At 57.6% G+C, this 22,334-nt stretch overlaps 1 protein-coding gene across 9 annotated transcripts in view; it reads right to left on the minus strand.

Annotated features, from left to right (window-relative positions):
* Window positions 1-841: 841 nt before the first annotated feature.
* LOC136368076 (mitochondrial Rho GTPase 2) overlaps window positions 842-22,334 on the minus strand; it is a 44,040-nt gene continuing 22,547 nt past the window's right edge. Inside the window, exons 31-58 of one of the 9 annotated variants that reach the window (XM_066330051.1) lie at window positions 21,434-21,624; window positions 21,014-21,182; window positions 20,429-20,540; window positions 19,411-19,582; window positions 18,720-18,842; window positions 18,447-18,633; window positions 17,926-18,056; window positions 16,829-16,972; window positions 15,629-15,748; window positions 15,146-15,230; window positions 13,561-13,619; window positions 12,585-12,666; window positions 12,441-12,484; window positions 11,251-11,304; window positions 10,837-10,889; window positions 10,067-10,175; window positions 9,540-9,641; window positions 8,850-8,948; window positions 8,335-8,443; window positions 7,953-8,073; window positions 6,825-6,909; window positions 5,637-5,782; window positions 5,456-5,556; window positions 5,254-5,384; window positions 4,760-4,840; window positions 4,452-4,574; window positions 4,087-4,289; window positions 842-2,537 (exon numbers count right to left, since the gene is read on the minus strand). In XM_066330051.1, the coding sequence (XP_066186148.1) occupies window positions 2,420-2,537; window positions 4,087-4,289; window positions 4,452-4,574; window positions 4,760-4,840; window positions 5,254-5,384; window positions 5,456-5,556; window positions 5,637-5,782; window positions 6,825-6,909; window positions 7,953-8,073; window positions 8,335-8,443; window positions 8,850-8,948; window positions 9,540-9,641; window positions 10,067-10,175; window positions 10,837-10,889; window positions 11,251-11,304; window positions 12,441-12,484; window positions 12,585-12,666; window positions 13,561-13,619; window positions 15,146-15,230; window positions 15,629-15,748; window positions 16,829-16,972; window positions 17,926-18,056; window positions 18,447-18,633; window positions 18,720-18,842; window positions 19,411-19,582; window positions 20,429-20,540; window positions 21,014-21,182; window positions 21,434-21,624 (3,254 nt within the window). In that variant the 3' untranslated portion in view covers window positions 842-2,419. Of the gene's footprint in view, window positions 2,538-4,086; window positions 4,290-4,451; window positions 4,575-4,759; window positions 4,841-5,253; window positions 5,385-5,455; window positions 5,557-5,636; window positions 5,783-6,824; window positions 6,910-7,952; window positions 8,074-8,334; window positions 8,448-8,849; window positions 8,949-9,539; window positions 9,642-10,066; window positions 10,176-10,836; window positions 10,890-11,250; window positions 11,305-12,440; window positions 12,485-12,584; window positions 12,667-13,560; window positions 13,620-13,923; window positions 13,994-14,076; window positions 14,471-15,145; window positions 15,231-15,628; window positions 15,749-16,828; window positions 16,973-17,925; window positions 18,057-18,446; window positions 18,634-18,719; window positions 18,843-19,410; window positions 19,583-20,428; window positions 20,541-21,013; window positions 21,183-21,433; window positions 21,625-22,334 lie in introns of those variants that run through there. The other 8 variants (XM_066330043.1, XM_066330044.1, XM_066330047.1 and 5 more) reach the window with 8 other exon arrangements.

Consider the following 22,334-nt stretch of genomic DNA (forward strand, 5'->3'; position numbering starts at 1 on the left):
TGTCTGTCCCAGCACAGCACCCGTGGTCCCGCACAGCAGTGCTATTAATACCCACCAGGGCACGTGGGCCCCCAGCTCCCGTGGGATCCAGCCTGGTTTGGAGTCACCAGGGAGCAGCGCGTGTCCCGTCTGCCTTGGCACCACCTCCTCTGCCCGGCACGGCAGCACCAGCCGTGTCCCCCACCACCCCCGTCCCCTGGCTGGCCGTGTGGGAAGGGTCTCCTCTCCCACCCCACCGCCCAGAGGGATCCCCTGACATGTGGGAGCAGTCCAAGCCCATCCAGTGTCAGTGCAGAGGCTCTGTAAAATCCTTTTTTTCTCTGGGTGCGCCCACATTCCCTGTGCCCAGCGCCCGTGGCTGAGGCTGCAGAGACAGAAATAGCTGAGGGAAAAGCTGCCACGGGAAAACAGGAGCAGGGAGAGAAGGTGACACAGCCCTGGGAGCTGCAGGTGCAGGGGGAAGTGTCTGCAGGGAGCCCCAAACCCCACACGGAGATGGGCACAGAGATCCACAGTTCCCAGGGCGGCCAAAGCCTCCCTCTTCCCACGGATCCCGGGCAGAGAACCAGGAGATCCATCACCTCCTTCCCTGTATCTCTGCTCTGGCTGGCACTTGTTGCACAAGGTTCCGTGTCCCCAAGCACCAAGGAGTCCTGGCCAGTCCCAGGCCTCGTCCCACCATACCAGGCTCTGCTCCTGCCCCAAATCCCTGTAACCTCCCTCACACAGGGCAGCCCAGGCCACCAGGGTGGCTCTGCTCCCCCTGCAGCCGAGGCCCCAGGATTCCTGCAGCCCAGGCAGGGATGAGAGTCCTGCTCCCCAGGTGACACAGGACACGGTGTGCAAGCACAAGGTGTGTAAAAATTTATTTTGCTGTAGAGAACAAACCTAAAACATTACAGCTCCAGCAGACGTGGAGCAGGGAGACACCAGGCACGGGCCCGGCTGGCAGAGCCACGCACGGTGGGCACAGAGAAGGACATGAAACACCAAGGACGTGGCCCTGGCAGCACCGGGGGCCAGCAGTGAGTTGGTGCCCGACTGACAGAGCAGCTGCAGCAGAGCAGAGATCCCCGGCTGGGCAGCGCTGGGGACAGCAGGACGGGGACACCACCCTGGGGCTGTCCCTGGGAGAGACCCTGGTGCTGCCCAGCGATTTCTCCACCCCCTTGCTGGCTCCAGGCCACGGCATAACATTTAAATAGACAAAACACAGAAAAAGCAGCTCTGGGTGCTACCTAGGAGCTGCTCCCGCAGCTGCCTGCAGAGACTGACCCTGAGCGTGCTGGGAAGGCCAGGCTGGTGGCACAGCCAGGGGCTGATCCAGGCTCCCCAGGGATCAGTGCTGGCCTTGCTCTTTGGGACTTGCAGACAGGGAACACTGTAGGACTTTGGCCCCAACGGGTGCTGAGCTCAGTCCTGGCAGCTAAAACCAGCTCAGGTGTGGGCAGCGGACAGGAGACAGGGCAGGAAGGAGCTTCCAGTGGTGTCAGGAGATGCAATCAATGCCCAGAGCCTCACACTCTGGATAGGGCCCCACAGAGGGGACAGCAGGACACACGGCCTAGGGCACAGTGTGGCACCAGCTCAGCGACGGCACTGGCAGGGAAAGACTGGGCACACAGTGGGCATCTTATGTCCTCCCAGTCCTTACCAGGGCTCCCAGAGCCCTGCAAATACTGGTGGCCATGAAAACTGGTGGCCAGGGGTGGGGAGGGGATTGGCCACACAGGAAAGGAGTGTGGATGGACCTGGAGCCTGGCACACTGCAGGACCCACAAGATCTTTGTGTAGGAACGACAGAAAGGAGCTCAGGACAAACCCTGGTTGTCACTGTCCCCCCTCAGCCCAGGACAGCAGCCACTGTTCCCAGCAAGAGGGGCCAGGCTGACCCCAAACACTGGGGCTGGGGGTGCCAGTGGCTGGCCCTCTCTCCCCGGCTGCCTTTCCCAGTGCTGGCTGAGGGAAACCGGGACAGGAGATGGAGATGTGCCCCAGGGAGCTGCAGCCATGAGCTCATTTGACAGCTCAGCTGCTGCTGGAGCTCCCAGAGGCTCCGGGAGCGTTGCGCCCTCCAGAATTGAGGGCACCAGCACAGCCCTCTGGGGAGGGGGATGTGCCCAGTCCAACAGACACTGAAACACTCGTGTTTGAGCTTAAAAACAAGCGTTAAAAAAAACTGAACAGAATAAAAGATGAGGGTGATCCTCCAGCTGCTGGTGAGGCAGAGCCCTCCTGGCAGAGCTGCCTGCCCTGTGCCAGGGATGGATCCTGCTGGTGCTGCGAGGTCTGGCTTCACTGGTCCTGCAATCCAGGCTGGGGGCAAAGGAGGATTTCCTACCAGGGGCCAGCTTGAGGTGGGGCCCCTCACTGGGGACGGGGAGCTGGTGTCACGGGGGGACGGGGTGGAGAGTGGCTCTCATTTGTTCTTGGCCAGCAGCCGGTAGAGGGTGAAGCCCACGAGCGCCGTCACCGCCGCCCCCAGCGCCACCCGCAGCCAGAAGGAGGCGGCGCCCAGCTCCACGGCGTTCAGGTGCCTGCAAGGAAACACAGGGAAGGCCGGTGAGTGTGGCTGTGCCGGTGCTCCCACCCCTCACAGGGAGGCTGCGGAGTGCCAGGGGGTGAGGCCAGCACTGGAAGGAACAGCCCAGAGATTCCCCGTCCCTGCAAGCCGAGCACTCGTCACCTGGCATCACCATCAAGGCAAGGGAGGGCTGTGGGATGGATGTGGCTATCCCCTCCCCTGCCCTGGAAACAGCTCTCCAACACCTAAATAATTAGACAGGTATCTGCCTTTCTAGGTCAAGCTGCCTTCCCAACTCCCGGTACACGGAGAGCCGAGATGCCACCACGGGGACACTGGTGACAGGGACCAAAGAGCAGTGAGGGACAGGGCCTGGTGCTGCCCCAGCGTACACATTCCCTTCCCAAACACGTGCTGTCCTGCACTAACGTGCTCCTCTCCTCTCTCTCCCTCCATCCATAATTCATTCCCCACTACATCGGGGGAGCACAGCCAATCCCCGGCCCTCCATTACGCTGTTATTTATTTATACCACATACCCTAAGATATATTAAGAATATTTAAATTTTAATACTGCAGAGGGGAGGGAAAAAAAAAAGGCGTCAGCTCTAAAAATAAAGTTGTTTATTGAAAAGAAGCTGGAGGGAAAACTACTCACTAGTAATCCCATCCTGCCTTCCAGTGCTCCCACACGTTCTCCCCACCAGGGCTCAGCCCCTGGAGCTGTGCTCGCCCTTCCCATCCCTGGAGCGGAGAGATTCCACTCACAGGGATCCTCCTCCCTTCCCACAGCCCCCCTCACCTCCCGTGACCAGCCTGATGCTGCCCTACCCTGTTCCCAGCCCCTCTGGGCTCTGGTTCATCCCAAAGGGAGGCTGTGTGACAGAGGTCTCGCTTCACTGACCTCTTTTCCAGCCTGATCCATCTCATCAGGAGAAAATAGCTGCCACCCCCCCCGCGGGCCTTGGCAAACTAAGCTGGCTACTCCTCTTCAGCATTTTTTATCTTAGGCTTCAAAAATAAACACTCCTGTGGCAGGATCTATCTACTAAATCTGCCAGAGACATACACAAAGGCAGAAGAAAACCTCCCCCCACCGCAATTAGAGGAAGAAGTGGCTTTTCTGTTTCAATTATTTGTATAAGCAGATCACAGAATCACAGAAGCCTGGAATGGTTTGATTGGAAAGGAACCTTAAAGCTCATCTCATTCCACCCCCTTGCCATAGGCAGGGACATCTTCCACCATCCCAGGATGCTCCAGCCTGGCCTTGGACAATTCCAGGGGTCCAGGGGCAGCCACAGCTTCTCTGGGCACCCTGTGCCAGGGCCTCCCAGGGAACAATTCCTGCCCAATATCCCATCTAATCCTGTCCTTCAGCTTAAGGCCATCCCCCCTTGCCCCCTTGTCACTGCATGCCCTAGATGACACCAAAACCACTTGATGACACCAAAAGCTGCAGAGAAACGAAAGCAAAAGCAACTCGAGAGGCAGGGGCTGGGACACAGCCCCCTCCCCAGGCTGTGCTGCCAGCAGAGCCCCTCCATGGGAAGGATACTAACGGGAAGGTGGCAGCAGTGGCCAGTTTGGTGAAGACAGCGGTGCTGGGTGGCCCCTGGCTGTGGCAGGAGAAGAGGAAGGGTGGAGGGAGGCAGTGCTTGTAGCAGAACTCAGCTGGGAAGAGCCCTGGCTGCTGGCTGGCTTCTGGCAGGTCTGTCTTGGAGGCCACAAACACACAGGGGATCTGGCTGTCCAGGTAGTGTTGCTGCAGAGACAGAGAAACCCCAGTGAGGGGTTAAGGACCAACCCCTGGGAGAGACAGGGCTGCCACGAAGGCTGATGGCCCCCATGCCCCTGGTGAAGTCAAACAAGCCCCCTGTGGTTGCCCAGGACCCCTGTAAAATCCCCCAGGGCCCCTGCCAGCTACCTTATAGATGCTGGCACAGTAGCTGAAGGATTTGGGGTCGCTCAGGTTGTAGATGAAGCAGGCGACATCGCAGGCTGCGTCCGACGGCTTTGTGAACGTGGTGTCGGCACTGACCTCATAGAGCTGGGACAGAGGGGACAGGGGCTGTGGCACAGCAGGGTCCCAGGGGCTCAGCTGTGCCTCACACCAGCACATGGACTGTGCCAGCACAGCCACAGCCCAACCCCATGTGCCAGGACATGGGGACACAGCCCAGCCCTGCTAAAAGCCAGACACGGCACAACAATTCCCTGCTCTCCCAGACTTACAATGAGGTACTTCTCCTGGCCATTGACCTGCACTGTGTTGATGGTGTAGAGGGATGGCTGTCCTGGGTTCTCCCTCTGGGCCTGTCACCGAGGAAAACACCGTCTCAGGCAGAGGAGACATGAGCAGTGCTGGGTGTTTCACACTGTCCCAAGCCCCCCTGGCCTGACGGCCACCTGAAGGGCAGCCAGGGCCTGCCACGAGATGTGGGGCTGTTCCTAACAGGCAGGGAAAGCCAGCATCACTGTGGTCAGACTGGGGAGAGGCACAGCCCCTCGGGACAAGCAGAGGGAACAGCCTCACTGCCTTAGCCAGGATTAAGGACACCAAAGCCACCAGCACAGAGGGGATGTGAAGCACGGGCAGGGAGGGCATCACACGGGGGGCCTGGCCATAGGCAGGGAGGTGCCACCAGGGGGACAGATCGCTCCAGGACCCTCAGCTGTGCCTCCTGCTCCACCCTGGGAGCGTGGCCAGGCAGGGAGCAGCCACTCACCGCCAGGCTCCTGCCGAGGAAGGCCTGCAGGAAGGCAGACTTGCCTGCGCCCCGTGCTCCCAGCACCTTGCACAGGAAGACATTCCTCTGGGTCTGCCCTTTCTCCAGGTCAATCCTCTTCTCCCGGGTCACTGGCAGGAGAGAGGGTGGTGAGAACCAGGAGGGAGCTGAGTTGTGACAGAAGGGGAGGGCATGGCTCTACCTGTGAGGGCTTGGGTCTGGGAGTCCTGCTCTGAGAGGATGGGGTAGCCCAAGTAGCCCAGGCACTCCAGGCAGTGCCGGACGTCCAGGTAAGCCACGAGCCTGGAGAGACAGAGCATGCCAGGAGGGTCAGCAAGGGCTGAGGGATGCGACCAAGGGCCAGGGAGAGGGACTGAGCTTACGTCCACTGGCAGAGGAATCCATGCAGGGAAAGCAGGCCTTTATCAGTGGTGCATACCGTGTTGTAGAGCTCGGGGCCCCAGGGCACGCAGGGGAACACGCTGAAGAAGTTCTGCAGCTCTGTGTGTGACAGGGCTCCGTCCTGGTCCTGCCAAAAGACGGGGAGTCACCAGGGGAGGCAGGAGCAGCCTGTGCCCAGAGGGGCTCTGCCACAGCAGCCACCACCCTGCTGTGGAACGTCACACGGATGCTGTCAATGGCAGGAATCGATTGACCGCAGCGAGGCTGGGGCTGGGAGAGCTCACAGAGCCTGTGCCTCAGGGACTGCCAGCACTACACAACAGCACACATGCTTTGGGATTGCAGCTGCAATCAGGCAGGACCTGTCCACACCCACCCCACAGCCTGAGCTGCTGCTGTTCCTGGCATTTCTGGAGCCAGCTGTCCCACAGAAGCCTGCATCAGTCCAGCCTGCCCTTCCACAGGCCAGCTCAGCACTCAGGCTGCTGTGCCTGAAGGGGACCTGCCGGCACCAGGGCATCCAGGGACATGCATCCATCCAGTTCTGCCATTTCCCACACAGGGATGTGTGTCCACTCTCTGCTGCCATTCCTGAGGCCCTCCCCGTTGTCACAGAGCTCCCATACCCCAGATGCACATCAACATCTAAATAGCCAGTCCGAGCAGGTGCATGCAGATCCAATACATCCTCTTCTCCCACTCTCCAAGAGCTTGAGTTTGGCACAAACGTGTTGCTTTCTCTCCCTCTCTCCAGCCTGGCAGCCCTCCACCAGGCTGGCAGATGCTGATGTTTGGTCCATGGCTACTGGCCAGCAGCTGTGCCCGCTTCCCTGCCTGCTTCCCTGCCTCCCTCCCACTGCAGCCAGGCACTACAAGGGCCATGCCAGCTTGATGCCAACTCAGATCCAGTACCTCAAAGTCCAAACCGCCCTTTGGTCAAGAGTAGTGACCACAATCCCACATCCCTGACAGGCCATCAGCCTACCTACAGCTTGCTGTGGCCACTTCCTGCTCCCAAAGCCTCCAAAGAGGGAATGCTGTGGCAGAGGAAAGCCCTTCCCCAGTGCTCTGTGGGCTCCCTGGCACAGTGGTTAGGGGAGCACCTGTGCCCAGGGTGTGCAGGCCCAGCAGAGCATTCCCTCCCCTGCAGCTCCTGCACTGCTGCCCACCTTGTCATGCTTCTCAAAGAGCCTCTGCAGGAACTGGTATCCCAAGTGGTTGAGCTCTGTCGAGCAGCCGGGGGGCACGCGGAACCTGTTGGGAAAATCATGGAATGATTTAGATTGGAAAACTCCTCTATGATTGAGTCCAACTGTTCCAACACCATCAAGGCCACCACTGACCCATGTCCCCAGGTGCCACATCTACATGGGTTGAAATCCCTTCAGGGATGGGGGGACTCCACCCTGGGCAGCTGTGCCAGTGCCTGACCACCCTTTCAGTGAAGAAATTTTTACTGTCACCCAATTTAAACCTCCTTTTAATCCTTCAAATCTTATTCTCCAGTGCAGACACCCAAATGAGCCTCCTCAAGCCCTGAACAAAGGGCAGTGTGTGTGAGCACATCTGACCCGGAGGACACACCCCCTCATTCCCTCCCTGCTCAAGGTCGGCTGTTGTCTCCAGGCCTGGTTATTCCCTGAAACAGCCTCCTTATTTTGCGGAGAATCCCTCCGGATGCACAGTGGCCTTTCCTTGGCACATTTCTTAAGCAGTCCAGGAGACGCTCTGCCTCACATTCCTCATCAGATGCTCTGCTGATGCCCAGGGCTACAGCAGGGCACAGCAGAGCCTTAGGGTGCCATCCACCAGCATGTCCCCGTCACCTCCCTGCAGCCTGCTCTCTGGGAAGACGAGGAGGCAGCTCCCAAGCCAAAGCCTTCCATTCCTGCCAGCTCCCCATCTCCAGAGTGGCAGGCAGCAGAGAAGAGACAGCAGCTGCACAATCAGCCGCGAGGGCTGTGCTGACAGCTCACTGCTCCCGACAGAGCTGTTCTGCCTCGCTCAGCCAGGGACAGAGCAGCCTCCAAGAACCCCTTGCTGATGTCAAGGCAAGTCTGGGATTTCATTCCCCACCTTCCTGTCTGCCTAAATCAGCAGCTCCAAGGCCTGCTCTATTTGTCCCCAACTCCACGTGTCACGAGGGGAAGGCGAGGACTGTGAACCTCACCCTGACCTAAGGGCCCACAGCAGCTCCTGGGGTGCAGGACAGATCCAGCCAAGGTGCTGGGGACGCTGAGCCATGCACCACGGGACCATGCACCAGTGTGAGCCCCTGCCCAGCCCTGGACACGCACTGTGGGTACAGGTAGTCGTCTGTCAGCTCCAGCTCGTCGTCGTAGCCGAAGCGGCGCAGGATGGTCCAGGTGGTCTCGTGCCGGCCCCTCTGGATGAAGAGGGTGTTGAGGAAGAGGAAGCCTGCAGGAGAGATCAGAGGGCTCAGCCACAGTGGAGTCAGCTCAGGCTCAGGGATCCACTCCCCAGCCATGCTTTCCCTGCAGAAACAGACTGCTGGGACAGAGATCTAGCAGCCACAGCAGACTCGTTTTAACCAGGGGAACTAATTAGGCTTGGAATGAGAGCCAGGAGGCTCAGGACAAGGACAGAGCTCTTGGGATGTGCTGAAGGAGGTGAGTCCCTCTATCCCTGGGAAGGAGCAGGGAGCCCTCAGGCTGTTACCATTCAAGGTGAGGCCGTTATCCTGCACTCCATCCGTGGTGTTCTTCCACACAACCATCTTCACATCCTCCAGGGCCTGGGGAGCCAGGGGGTTTCCAAAACAAGACTTCTGCCTCCCAAGAGAGTGAAGGCCATTGTCAGCAAAGCATTCAGAGAGCACAACCCTGTCTCACCAGGTTCCCTCTCCCCTGGCAAGGAATGGGGTTTCAAGGAGGGAAAATCCACCCAGCTCATGGAATTCTGCCATAGGCCTTGACCAAACCCCTGCTCTTCAGCATCCCAGTAATTCAGGACTCTCAGCATCTCCAGAGCCTCCTGGCCTTCCCATGGCAGAGCAAATTCAGCCCAAGCTTAGGAAGATGGAACCCCATATACTAAGAGATGCAGCCTGCAGTGCTTTAGCTATGCCACAGAAACACCAGACAGGAACAGGATGTGTAAGGAGAGGGGCAGCTTCCCTGCTGGAAAGGGAACCCCAGGCACTGGGGAACTCCTCAGCTCTGCAGCCACCCTACCTGGAAGTAGTTGAGCTCATCATCACTGAGGATCTGGTTGTTGTCCTGGTCCGAGAGGTTGAAGATCCGGGTCAGTGCTCGAGCACAGGCGGGTTTGAGCTGCAAGGACCAACCACGGTGACAGTCACAGGGCACCAGCCACAGCCTGGCCCTTCCTCCTGCAGCCCCACACACACTGAGTTCCCTTCCTGCACTTCTAGGCCAGTACCCTGTACCACCAGAGGTGGGAATCACTAAGGTTGGAAAATCGTTCCAAGACCTGAGTCCAGCTGTTCCCCCAGCACTGCCATGGCCACCTCTAGCCCTTGTCCCCAAGTGCCACATCCACAGAGCTTTCAAATCCTTCCAGGAATGGTGACTCCACCACTCCACCTGTGCCAGTGCCTGACCACCCTTACCATGAAGAATTTTTTCCTAATACCCAATCTAAAGTCAGAGAAGACAATGCATGGGGATTTTTTTCTTCTAGACCCTTCCCTCCACAACCAACACACAGCCTGGAGCATGAGGGCCTCTGCCCCAACACACCCAAGTCTTTGCAGGTGTTTGTCTGCCCAGCTGGCTGTACTGAGCACAGGAGATGGGCACTGTTCCCTGGGCCTGTGTGTGCCAGCCCAAACCCTCCACTTCCATTCCAAAAACTCCAGCCTAGAGCAGTGTGACGGGAAGGAGACTCTTCCAGGAGCCCACCTGTTTCTCCTCTGGGTCGTAGAGCGGGGCAGTGGGGTGCAGCACAGCTTTCTGGGCATAGTAGAAGAGCTCAGAGATGTTCTTGAGGTTCTTGGCAGAGCACTGGGGATTCAGAGGAAGAGACAGCCTGATGAAAAGGGCAAGAGGAGAATAATACAATCTCCCCGATCCAGACTAGCTGTGCCTCAAAGCCCAGAGCAACATTTGCCCACCAGGAGGAAAAATCAAAGGGGACAATCTCCTGGGTTTTGCTCTGGCTTTGATGTGCCCATTCCACAGCCCCAGAACCAACAGGGCCTGTGTGGAGCTCCAATTAGAGAGCCACAGAGGGCAGACACAGAAAGCTGCTCCTTGCAAGCAGCAAAGGACAATAAGCCCAAAGGACAGGCTCCCAACCCCTGGACACAGGGACTTGTGCAGAGCAACACCACCAGGGCAGCTCTCCAGCACAGAGGCTCCCTGACTCCCACCAGACCAGCATTCCAACTCCTCAGGGAGGCTCTGCACACCCCCTCCAGCTCCCTCACCTCCACACAGGTCTCAATCTCTGAGAACTGGTTCATGATGGGCAGGATGACCTCCATGGAGCTGCCCACCTGCAGGTCAGACTTGTTTCCCACTAAAATAATGGGGATTCTAGGAAAGACACAGAGAAAAAGTGAGGCCACTTCTCTCTTGGTCTCAGCACTGTCCCAGCCATTGGTGCTCCCATGGGCAGGTCAGGGAAGCCCCAATTCTGCTCTACAAGGTCCAGAGCAGCTTTCCTGCCTCCCACAGCCGGGAGCATCCATCTGGAGAAACAGACTGCCTGACCCTGCTTATGCTTTCACCCAGCAACAATATGTTCAGGAGCCTTTAATCCAGCACAGCAGCCTTCTGCCCAAGAGATCCACACACAGACTGAAGCTTCTGTGCTCCCAGATCCCCCTGGCACCCTCCTCTCCCTGTCTGGTCAAGGGTGGGGGAGAAGGATCCCTCCTCAGTGACCCTCTGCCTCAACTGGATCTCTGGTGGAGAAAGGCCCCCGTGCTTCTGCTCTAAGTGATCTGGCCACAAACCACACTCCTGGAATGGTGTTGGATGGGAGGGACCTTAAAGTTCATCTCATTTCACCCCCTGCCATGGGCAGGGACACCCCAAATAGATATTGGGTCCAAGCCCCATTCAACCAGGCCTGGATCAAACCCCAAAGCTGGTCTGCTCTCAGTACCCTAAGAAGGATGTGAGGGATGTGTGGGTACCCCACAGCCCCCAGAATCCTCAGTTCTGCACCCACAGATCACACCTGACACAGTACCTGGATCCCTTGTCAAGTCCCCCATTCACCATAGGGATCCACTTTGTGCGAATCTGGAAGGTGAGCAGAGGGAAAGGGCTGTCAGCACAGCCTGGGGAGGGAGAGGCAGCTCCCAGGCACGCAGGAACAGGACCCTGCAGCCATCTGCTCCCCAGCATTCCCTCACACCAGCAGGCAGAGCAAGCCAAGGGATGCTAGATGCCAGCACCAGGACGCAACAAGCCTGTTGTCCTGTTGTGAGGGAGCAACCTTGGGCAGGGCTCAGCTTCTGCTTGCAGGAGTCTCCAACCCACAATCCCACAAAGCTGGGGGCCATCAGTTCATGCCCACACCACAGGGCAGCATGGAAACCCCAGTGCTGGGAACCCCCACTAGCCCTGCTGCCAGAGCAAGGCCATGGTGGGGACCCATTACCTTGTCAATGGTGGCCTCCTTGGTGACATCATATACCACACAGACCACGTTGGCCTGCAAGAGAAGCAGGAGAGGGTGGTGAAGGGGTCCTGCCACACTAGTGGCAGCAGGGAATGCCGTGGCAGCAGGGAATGCTGGCTGAGCTGCCAGAGAAATGCAGCAGCCGAAGGCACGTGAGCGTGGACACGTACACAGCCCCCGACTGGGCTGCCCTCAGCACGGGCCCACGAGCTGCTGGGAGCAGCTCCTCTGCCTCAGGAGCTGCTGGGAGAAGTTCCTCTGCCTCAGGAGCTGCTGCTCCCATGCCTGCTGGCCTGGATCCCCCTCCCACATCGCCCGTGCCCCGGCGCTCCTCCCCTCCTGACCCCATGCAGACAGGGCCAGCACTGAGGCTTTATCGGAAGCAGACAGGAGGGATCACTGGTCCTTTCAGGAGAGAGTTTAATGCTAATCCGAGGACACACAAGGGTTTAGGCAGGATTTCCTGGAGCCATTTAAAGCCTCTGTGTACTCCTGCTGTCTGGGCAGAGGCAGCAGGACCCCTGTGCCCACCTCCTCGGCCGTTAGCCCACCGGGGTTGGGAGATTAAATAGCTTTGCTCACGTGACAGGCGGTTTCGTTATCCACAATTAAAAGGTCCTCATGTCTGTAGAGTCAAGGTTAATCCCAGGGCAAAGAGCAGCTGGGTCCACCCCAGGCAGACAACTTAATTATTCCTCCATGGCTGCTCTGAGGGCTCCCTCATTCCTCCCTGCCCAGTCCTCACCAGGGGCTCCAGCTCCCAAATTAACTCTTCTGTGCCACCGCTTCATCAGGCAGCCACAGGGATCTGATGCAGGGAACAGGGGTTTTGCCCAAACCCAGCAACTGCTTCTCCCTCTTCTGAGCCTGTGGGGAACATCCTGAGGCTGAGAGCACAACATCTGCTCTGCAGCCTCCTCTGCCTCCCGTGGGCAGTGAGCCACCCCCCACCGCTCGCCTTCTGGAGGCTCCCTGGAGGGCTTGGACAAGCCACACACAACAGCTTACAAGACAGAGCAGGATTAAACAAGCCTCTAAACAAACCAGGAGCATTAATCCGTGGATAACCAACTGCCTGTGCCTCTCTGGGTGGCTAACGGGGAGGGGAGCAGCCATATGTCCCTTGGGGACAGCAGCCTCCTGTCCCCATCCCAGCCAGTCCTGCTCACCTTGGCGATCTCCTCCTGCAGCTCCTCCTCCGTCTGCTCTGACTCTGGAAGGGGAATGAAGCCATCATCACCTGCCCAGGCAGGGGCATCCCTTCCCCTCAGCCAGGCAGGGACAAGAAGAAGCCAGGCAGGACAGGGCCCTACCTGAGTAATCCACTATGTGCGTGGGGACCTTCTCAGGGGTGACATCAGCTGGGATCGTGATCTCCTCTGCCCTGGGGGGCACCTGCAAAGCCAGCACACCCCGTCCAGCCACAGGCAGCCAGCGGGACAGGTGACAAGGGACTTCAGACCTCAACGAGGCCACTGCCAGGACAGGATGAGCAGTGGATCACAGCTCATTCTTGGCCCACCAGGCTGCAGCAGCCCCCTGCACTCCAGCCCTCACACAGGCAGTGTCCTCGAGGTGGAACTTCCACCTGCCTCCCTCACTTGAAACCCCTGATCATAATGGAGATAAGGCCTGGGCACTCCCTGGGCCCATGCCGAGCTGACTGTCTGGGCTGGGAGCAGGGAAGGGATGCAGGGCTGGTCTCCCTGAGCCCCTGAGCTGATGCTGCCCAGCACAGCCCCACGGAGGGCACCAGCTGCTTGTGGGCAGCAGGAGAAACCATCTGAGGCACAGGGAAAATGTGCCTGGACAGACTGATCCCATTTCCCTATCCAAACTGTGCTGGGACAGCAAGCTGCCAAGGGGCACAGACTGGCTGGATGCTGCTGCTCAGAGCACCAAACCCATCTCCAGAGGGTACAGCAGGCAGGGAATGGGGCACTGCCTCTTCCAAGGGCTCTGTGATGGTGCCAGCCCTGCTGTGTTGAGGCCCCCAGCAGCAGCAACTGGGGCCCTGGGAGGTACCAACACCCTTCTCAGGGCAGAGGGAGCTGCAAGTCAGGATCAGCTCCCACGTCGGAATCAGAGCACAAACTGAGGAAAACACCACCTGGAGCCCCGTGTGGTCCTCACTGACCTCATCTGAACCAGCCCCATGGCTATCCCAGTCCCAGGAGCTGTGAGCACCCCCCAGACACCCCCATCTCCAGTGGGGGACACTGGGGACAGAGCTGTCCCACCTAGCGAGGGGCCCCGGGGTGGGGTTGTGCGCGTCCCCTCCCCACTCACCTCTTCAGGAAACTCCTCTCCCACCAGAGCCATGATCAGGGACGTCTTCCCCACCTGGGCTAGGAAATGAAGGGAGGACGTTGACATTGGCACCGGTACAGCAGAGCTTGAAGGGGACAACGGCAGGTGGGAGCCACGATCGGAGCCGTGACACCACGGATCGGCTGGTGACAATGACACCCACGGAGCCCGGGGCTACTGGCGGGCCCGGTCTCTCCCCTGGTCCTACCAGTGATGGGGGGCCCACCTGGACCCCGCCCACTCTCGCCCCTCTCCGGCAGAAGAACCCTTTCCCCGGAGCTCCCCGTGCCCCCCTCCCCATTCCCGGGCTGGAGGAGCCTCTCCCGCCGCCGTGCCCCTCACCCTCCCCGAGCAGGAGGATCCGCACGTCCCGCTTCATGGCGGCGCCGCCGCCTCCCCGGCCCCACTTCCGGCCGCACCACAGAGAGGCGGCGCAGAGCGGCGCGGGGCAGCGCAGCGCCCCCTAGCGAGCCCAGCACACCGAGACCTCCAGCGTTGGTCTTTCGATCGTTTATTAACGAAAAAACAACCCCCAAACCATTTAACGGCAACAAACGGCGAACGGGGCCGTGAAACACGTTCCAGGGCCGGGCGGGGCTGCACGCGAGCCAACCGCCGCCGGCCCCTGCAGCCGTGGGGGCGGTGGTTTGGGCCTGGTGGCGGCCGGAGCCGGGGCCTGTCCCGGGGCGGGCCCCGCTGGAGAAGCGTCGCTGGGCCGGGGCCAGCCCGGCTCAGGCGCCCGTGAGCTCCCACACCAGGACGGCGCTGTGCGAGGCCGAGAGGAGGCGGCGGCCGGAGGGCGCGAAGCTGCAGAAGTGCACGGTGTCGTCATGGCCGGCGTAGTCCTGCGGGGCCCCGGCGGGGCAGGGCTGCAGCCGCAGCAGCCGGTCTGGGGAGAGGAGCGGCTCAGGGCTGGGCCAGGAGGCTCTGACTGTTCGATCACCCTCCAGACCCGGTCCCTGGGGCCTGCCCGTGCCATAACCGCCCTTCCCGATCACTCACAGACTTTCTTCATTTCTAGTCCCTGCCAGAACCACCGTTTGTGGTCACCTCCCACCCCCTTTTCCATGACTTGTTCTAGCCAGAAGCACCATTCCCCATCACCCCCAGACCCTCTCCCTGTCTTTTCCCCGCCAGAAGCACTGTTCCCAGTCACTCCCCAGGCTCTCTCCCCGCTTCTGAGGTGGAAGTTGAGTCACTGAGCTGAGGGACATAGGACCAGCAGATCCAAAATGCTCCAGAAGTGAGGTGCCCTTGCCAGGAGCAAGGTCGTGCCTGTCCCCATGCTGTGGGAAGGTCCCTGCTGCCTCAGGGGCTGCAGCTCACAACAGCCACAGAGACAGCCCAGCACCCCGGGAAGTCATCCCAGTGACAAATCCTGCCTTGTGGACAAGTGGGATTGACCTCATGCACCTCATTTCTGACCCAGGAGTCTCCTGGAGGTTTCTCCTGGCGCTGGACCGTAACTCCCAGGTTTGAGGACATGCCTCTTGTTTCGAGGAATAAGGACACTTGTTTCCCCTCTGTGAGAAGGAGGAGGGGCCCAAGCACCCCCAGCACTCACCACCGAAGCCAATGGCCATGAAAGGGGCTGCTGGGGACAGGCTGAGGGACGTGGCAAAGGCTGGCAGGGAGATCTTCCTGAGCACCTGCAGCCCAGCAAGAGAAACAGCAGCAGCTCAGAGGGGGAAAGGCAACACCTAGAGTTGTGCAGCCACAGCCCTGAAGGAGGGGAAGGGGGAGGCTGAGGGTGCACAGCTCTGAAAGCCACCCCAGGCATCCAGGAGACAATCAGGACAGTGTTAATGGTCTGGAAGCAGCCGCCTTCCCCTCCCGTGGGATCAGGGACTGGCTGCCTGCCTGGATGAAGCCTGAGGCAGGGGCAGGGCTCTGCTGCTCACCTGGGCAACACTCAGCAGTTTCCAAGATGAAAATCTGTTCCCTGAGCAGCTACCTGAGCCCACCCCACCCCTGTGACTGAGGGTAACACACAGAACAGCTCTGCCAGCCCTCACTGTCCCCAGGCCCCGTAGCAGGGCACAGGTACCTGTTTCTTCCTCAGGCTGTAGAACAAAGCTTCCTTCTGCAGCCCAAAGCCCACGTAGACCAAGACACCATGTTCCCAAGGGCAGAACGCAGCCAGGCTGGGCGGGAGGCTGTCGAGACCCTAGTGAGGGAAACCAAAGGCAACAAAACTGAGGTTGGATTATCTTATTTCCATCAATGAGAGATAAGAAAGCACAGAAGGAGACCAGGGCTGTGAGTGTTTGAGCAGTGGGACATGAGTATGGTGGAGACTGCTTCCTCCTTCTTTCCCATCTCAGGCTCAGGGAAAGCAAGGAACAACCACACCCTGTCATGGAAACCTGAAGCAAATAGTTAAGTGTTGCAGGAGCAGGTCCCATGGGGGTCCAACAGGTTGAATTCCTGCCAAGGTATTATTGCTGTGTGGGCTTGAAGCGGGGATTTGGTAATGGATCAATTTAACACAAGAAAACAGGGCCCACGAGGCAGATCTTGAGCAGTGGATCCAAGATCAAACCTTCACACTGTAGGGAGAGCTGTAGTGAGCTCCTTTCCAGAGGAAATCCATCTTTTTGGAAATAACCAGAATTACTGACAGAACCCAGCTGCTGTATGGACCCAGGCTGAGGCACTGCCTCTTGCCCCCCAAAACCACCCAACTCCCTTCTGTCTGCTAAAGTCACCTGGACCAGGGACCATCTCCATCCTCTCCAACACAGATCCTCCTGCTTTTCTAGCAGGTGTCCTGCTGCCCAAACCCTACCCCTTGGGCTGGAGCCAGAGGCTTCTGCCAAGCAGCAGGGACACAAAGGACTGAGTACTTGGCTCTGGGAAGCCGTCACCACTGAGCTCCTGGCTCAGAATCTTCACACTCCTCGGGAGTGTCAGAATTAGCAGTACGCTCATAATTAGCTCTCCCTCCTGCACACCGTGCTCACTGCTGCCCAGGCTCTGCTTTGCTGGCACAGAGCTGGCAGCTCTTTGCAGGTGCAGTTTAGGGCTCCTCATGCTTAAAAAGTCAGTGCTCCAGGGCAGTCTGGCACCGTTACACTTTCTACCACACCCAAGAAGGTGCATTGACAAGATACTCTATCAACTGGACTAAGAGACATGCCTTTCCGAAGTACACACTCTCTCAGAGCCCTGTGCCTCCCTCCTGCATCTCTGCTGGTTTCCAGCCTCCTACCAGGAGCAGGCAGGGCCTGGCAGGTGCCATGCTCACCTCGGGGCCAGCAGGAGCTGGGAAGCTGAGCCAGTCGAGGAGCTCACACTTGTCCTGGAGCCAGTCGGAGGCCCAGACGCTGACCCGGCGGTCGGAGCTGGTGGCCAGCCAGAGCTCCCCTCCTTCCACCCCAAAGTCGTGGTACTGTGGGGCAGAAACAACCTTGTCATTCTGCAGGAACAGAGGCCTTGAAGGAAAGGGGCAATAAAGAGTGGGAAAGGAACTCATGGGAACATGGGGCTTGTGTTTAGGGGCTCAAAGCCAGGATTAACCTTTGTTTGTGGCTGCCCCTGGATCCCTGGAAGTGTCCAAAGGCAGGCTGGATGGGGCTTGGAGCAACCTGGGATAGTGAGAGGGGCCTCTGCTCATGGCAGGGGCTGGAAATGGATGATTACATTTTAAGGTCCTTTCCCACCCAAATTCTGGTCTGAATAACACAGTTCTCTCCCCTAAGACACCCTCTGGATCTGCATATCTCCTAAGGGAGTTATTTCCAATACTGTGTGTCCCCTAACTACGTCCTTCACCTCAAATCAAGGAGGATTTTCTCAGATTACCAGGAAACACAGCCTTGCAGTGTGGATGATCTTAAAGCCTGAGAGCTTAGGGAAAACTATTCCCATTTCTGCTGTGCAAAGGAAAAATAAAAAAACTCTCCATGAAGAGAAGGACAAAGGAGGTACTCAAACCATCCCACTGCTTGCACAGCCAAGTCTTTCCAGCTCCACAGAGCAATGGCACAGGCTGCCAAAGAGCCTTTCTGGAGGGCACAGGGGCTGTGAGCTCACAGCCTGGGCTGCTCCTGAGGGGTGCTGCTCTCCAGGAGCCTGTGGCACAGGTTCATGTCATGCCTGCGTGCAGGGTGTCAACAACTGCCACCCAAGGTCCCCCTGCAGGCACAGCCCCGCTCGAGCTGCAACACATGGAGCTTTATTCCACTGAATATACCCCTGGAAAAACTGAACAGAAGTTGCTGGAGGGGATGGAGGAAGACTTCCAAAGACAGAAAGCAAGGGACACTGAAGCAAACTTGACCATGCTGCTTCCCAGAGCTGTGCAGTGACATGTGGGGACTGGACTTGCTCCTGAGGTCTCACCTGCTTCCTGGTGCACTGGAGTACAGTGATGGGGGAGCCTTTGTGGTCAGCCAGGACATGGATGGTCATTCCAGTGCGAGGGCTGCTGATAGCCACTGTCCCATCCTTGCCCCCCGACAAGATCATTTCCCCTGTTGGCAGAGGAATGAATGGGACACTTCTTGGAGGAGAAAATGGTCAGAGGAGAAAGGTCCAAGATTATGGGATACCAGTGTCCCGAAACAGGGAAAGGCTAGGAACATCCCAGTCAAGGGCTAGCTATGATGAGATGTCTCAGAGACACCCATTAAACCTCTACACTGAAGAAGAGCCACAGTAGATCATCAAACAAAGGTGTTTGTTGTACCCAAACCCCCTGGCTATCCCAGAGCTCACTGAGACAAGTTCTGTGGCTCTCCCTGGCCCTAGGGTTTTGGGCAGGTGACCAGGACACAGCAACTGGAGGTCAGGACAAACCAAGGCAGCACCAAGCCACGTTCCCTGAGGTCACATGTCCCCAGTGTCACCTCAGGCAGCCTCACCATCAGTGGAGTAGGTGATTGCTGTCAGTGCAGCAGCGTGGGGGTGCATTTTCAGCTCCATCTCTGTCCTGGAAACACTGAACACACGGACAGTGCCATCACTGTACCCTGCCACCACGTGCTGGCTCTCACTGGGACATGGCCACACCCCAACGGGACCAGGCTTCCAGGCCAGGCACTGGCAGCTCTGCAAGGAAATGGGCAGAGACCCGGTGACACAGGGGACACTTCCCTGTGCCAGGAGGAAGGGACTGATGTGCCATGAAGCCTTACCTGGTTGAGCACCTGGAACTGCACCACCAGCTCCGTGCTGCCCAGAGCCCAGACCCGCACGCTGCCGTCCTCCCCGCACGTGGCACAGTGACTCTCGTCAGGACTAAAGCACACCTCGGTCACCTGCTCCAGGGAACAGGCAGAGAGCAGGGCTCTAGGGGTGCCACAGCCCACAGCACATCAGCTGCCCTGCCTCTTCATCCCCCAGGATTCTCCTCACAGGAGACACCAGATGAGAAGGAACATGAAGGAAGGTGTAGAGCTTGGCTTTTGGGCTAACAGGACAAGAGGAAATGTCCTCAACTTGCACCAGGGAAGATTTAGATTGAATATTAGGAAGAATTTCTTCACAGGGAGGGTTGTAAAGCACTGGCACAGGCTGCCCAGGGCAATGGTGGAGTCATCATACCCAAGAGTGTTCAAAAAATCTATGGATGTGGCACTTGGGAACATGGTTGAAGGGTGAATGTCATGGTGGTGGGGTGGTGCTTGGACTTGATGATCTTAAAGATATTTTCCAAAGTTATCAATTATGGGAAAGAGTAATCCTGCCCCCAAGGATAGTACCAGGGAAGGTGCACTGCAAGTTGTCATAACATACCTTTTCTCCTACCATTTGAACCTTTTTTTCTGTAACAGAAAGATGACCTGAAGCAACAGCAAAACTCAAAGTAGGCCCAGCCCCTCTGACCTTGTTCTTGTGGCCGCTGATGAGTCGGATGCTGGTGCTCTCCACCCAGTTGATGTACCACAGGGTCCCTGCCGTGGTGCCCACAATTCCCATCTCCAGGGAGTCGTCAAAGGCTGCGCTCACAACTGTCCCATCCAGGGTGATCTCGTGTTCCAGCAGGACTGAGCCAGACCTGGAGGAAGGCAGGATGGGAGAAGGACTGGCTCAGATGTTGGAACAGTCACTCTGCCTGCTTTAAATCCAACTTTCTAATGAACCATCTCAATGACGAGCTCCTGTCCATGGAACTGGTAGAGTAGGGGTTGTTCATCCTGGGAGACCTCAGAGCCCTTTCCAGGGCCTAAAGGGGCTTCAGGAGAGCTGGAAGGACTTCAGACAAGAGCCTGAAGTGACAGGACAAGGGAGAGTGGCTTCCCACTGCCAGAGGGCAAGGTTGGATGGGACATGGAGAAGGAATTCTTCCCGTGAAGATGGGCAGGCCCTGGCACAGAGTGCCCAGAGAAGCTGTGGCTGCCCCTGGATCCCTGGAGGTGTCCAAGGCTAGTATGGAGAGGGCTTGGAGCAACCTGAGGTAGTGAAAACTGTCCTTGCCCATGGCAGAGAGGGTTGGAATGGGAGAGTCTTGAAGGTTCCTTCCCACCCAAACCATTCCATGATTCTGTGATTTGCACTTCAACCATCTTTTTACAGGAAAGAAAAAAAAAATAAGGCATGCAATAGCATGAGAGAAGAAATAAAGGCAATGCATTTTCCCTAAGTCTCCTAAAGGAATTCCTACAAACCACTGACACAAACTTCAGGCACAATAAACACCCACTTCCACTATTAAGAAGGTTCAGCTACCTGTGGCAAAAATTCAGTCAAAAGATCCAGACAGAAAGGATCAGCAGTCACGGGATGGAGAGAAAAAGCTAAGGATGAAGAGCAGCAGGAGCAGCGTGGTTGCATGTGGTGTCTGTCTGTGAAAAGCCACCTCCAGGTCCTGGGGGCTGCCAGGTGAGGGGTCACAAGCTCCTACCTGGCCTCGGGCCCCTTCAGCCTCAGCTCCTGCACGGCGGCCACGGACCACAGGCGGATGCGCTTCGTGTTGCTGCCGCTCAGCAGCCGACTGTGCCGACACACCAGCACACCTGGGGAGGAGGAAGGGCACCTGTCAGTGTCCACTGCTCCCGTCACCATTCCAAGAGGGCTCCTGACAGCCACTTGGGCAGGAAAGTGGGAGGGCTCTACAGCCCAGTATTGTTATACTGTAGCTGCTTTGGCACAGGCTGCCCAGAGCAGTGGTGGAGTCACCATCCCTGAAAGATTCAAACAGCTCGTCAATGTGGTGCTCAGGGACATGGTTTAATGCTGGGCCTGGCAGTGCTGGCTTAGTGGTTGGACATGATGATCTTAGAGACCTCTTCCAACCTTAATGATTCTATGAAGCCCCCAGGAAACCCAGGACCCTGAGGAAACCCAGGTCACAGAGCCATTGCCACCCCACACATCTTGCAGCCAACACAGCAAACTGGTTTTCCAAACACAGCTGAATTGGGAAGTCTGCAAGCTCATGGCTTCTTTCCCAACACATTTTCCATTACAGCCCTGACACTGCACCCACCGATCTCGCCCTCATCAGCCTCCCACGTCATGAAGCAGGATTTGGTCTCTGTGTCCCACACACAGATCTGGCCTGAGTTGGTCCCAGTGTAAAGAAGAGTGTCAGCACCATAACAGAGAGATGTCAGCTCCACCAGCCCCAGCACATCCGGCGCAGGGGCTCGATGAACCTGCCAGAGCACAAAACCCAGGAATGTCAAACGGAATGAACATTCTTAGATGCATCAGGAGAACAAAAAAAAAATCCTCCTCCCCTCAATTCCTGCACTTAATGCCTCAAATACAACCAAAAGCTGCTTGTGCACAGTCAATACCACCTCACTAAGAGAAATCATCAGCTCTCACACAGCCCTCACCAGAGGCTTGGAAAATAAGTCACAGATGCTGAAAATAAATCTTAAAAGGTAAAAGGAAGGTTTACCTTGAGTTTGAAAGCAGCTCCCTGCTGCTCCAACAGCCAGAACATCACAGCTCCCCTCCCCACACAGGCCAGGTCTTGGTGAGAGCCAGGGCTAAAAGCCACATCATGGAGAGGCTCCAAGATACGAGTGGACAGCAGGAGCTCATAGGTGTGGGTGCTCCACAGAGCCATGGTCTGGTCACTGTAGTCCCCTGAGGTGGATGGGAAAGACAGGAGGAAGAATTCTGCTGCCTCAGGATGCTCACAGGCATCCCCACAGCACACACACATCAACTGCATCACTCCCTCATCCAGCTGTTGGGACAGAAGTGTCCCAAACACCATTCCAGGCATGGACACAACTCCTTCTGTGCTCAGCACAAACTGCACAACATGACAGATGCTTGCCCAAGTTAAGGACAGACAGAACTGGCCCAGCACTTCTACTGGAGTTTGTAGCAAACCTGTCCTGGCAGTGGAGTCATTTGGAGCAGCCAGGGCAGGGACTGCAGCAGGCAGAGCAGTTTTCCTGCTATTTTTCCATCCTTAGGAATCGCTGCACACCTTGAGGAATGTCCCACACAAACTCCAGTGACACTGGGCACTCAGGGCTAAACCCTGTCTTGACAAAGAACGGGATGTCACCTTTGCCAAGGTCCCAGCTGAGGGGGGAGCTGACCTCCATGGAAGTCACTGCAGCTGGGTGGGAGCAGAAGGCATTGTCCTCAGTGATGGCAAAATTCCCAATTTTCCAGAAAGCTCAGGAGGACAGTGCTGCCTTTCCCAGGCTCCACAAGCTCTGTGGAGACTTTCAGCTTTTCCCTCCCCTGCAGACCAGACCAGAGCTGGAGGAGGACACTCCTCTCCCACACTGCTCCCTGAAGAGCACGAAGCTCTCTTTCTCTCCAGCAAAGCCTGTTTT

Source organism: Sylvia atricapilla, chromosome 15, assembly GCF_009819655.1.
Source record: "Sylvia atricapilla isolate bSylAtr1 chromosome 15, bSylAtr1.pri, whole genome shotgun sequence".
Taxonomy (NCBI): Eukaryota; Metazoa; Chordata; class Aves; order Passeriformes; family Sylviidae; genus Sylvia; species Sylvia atricapilla.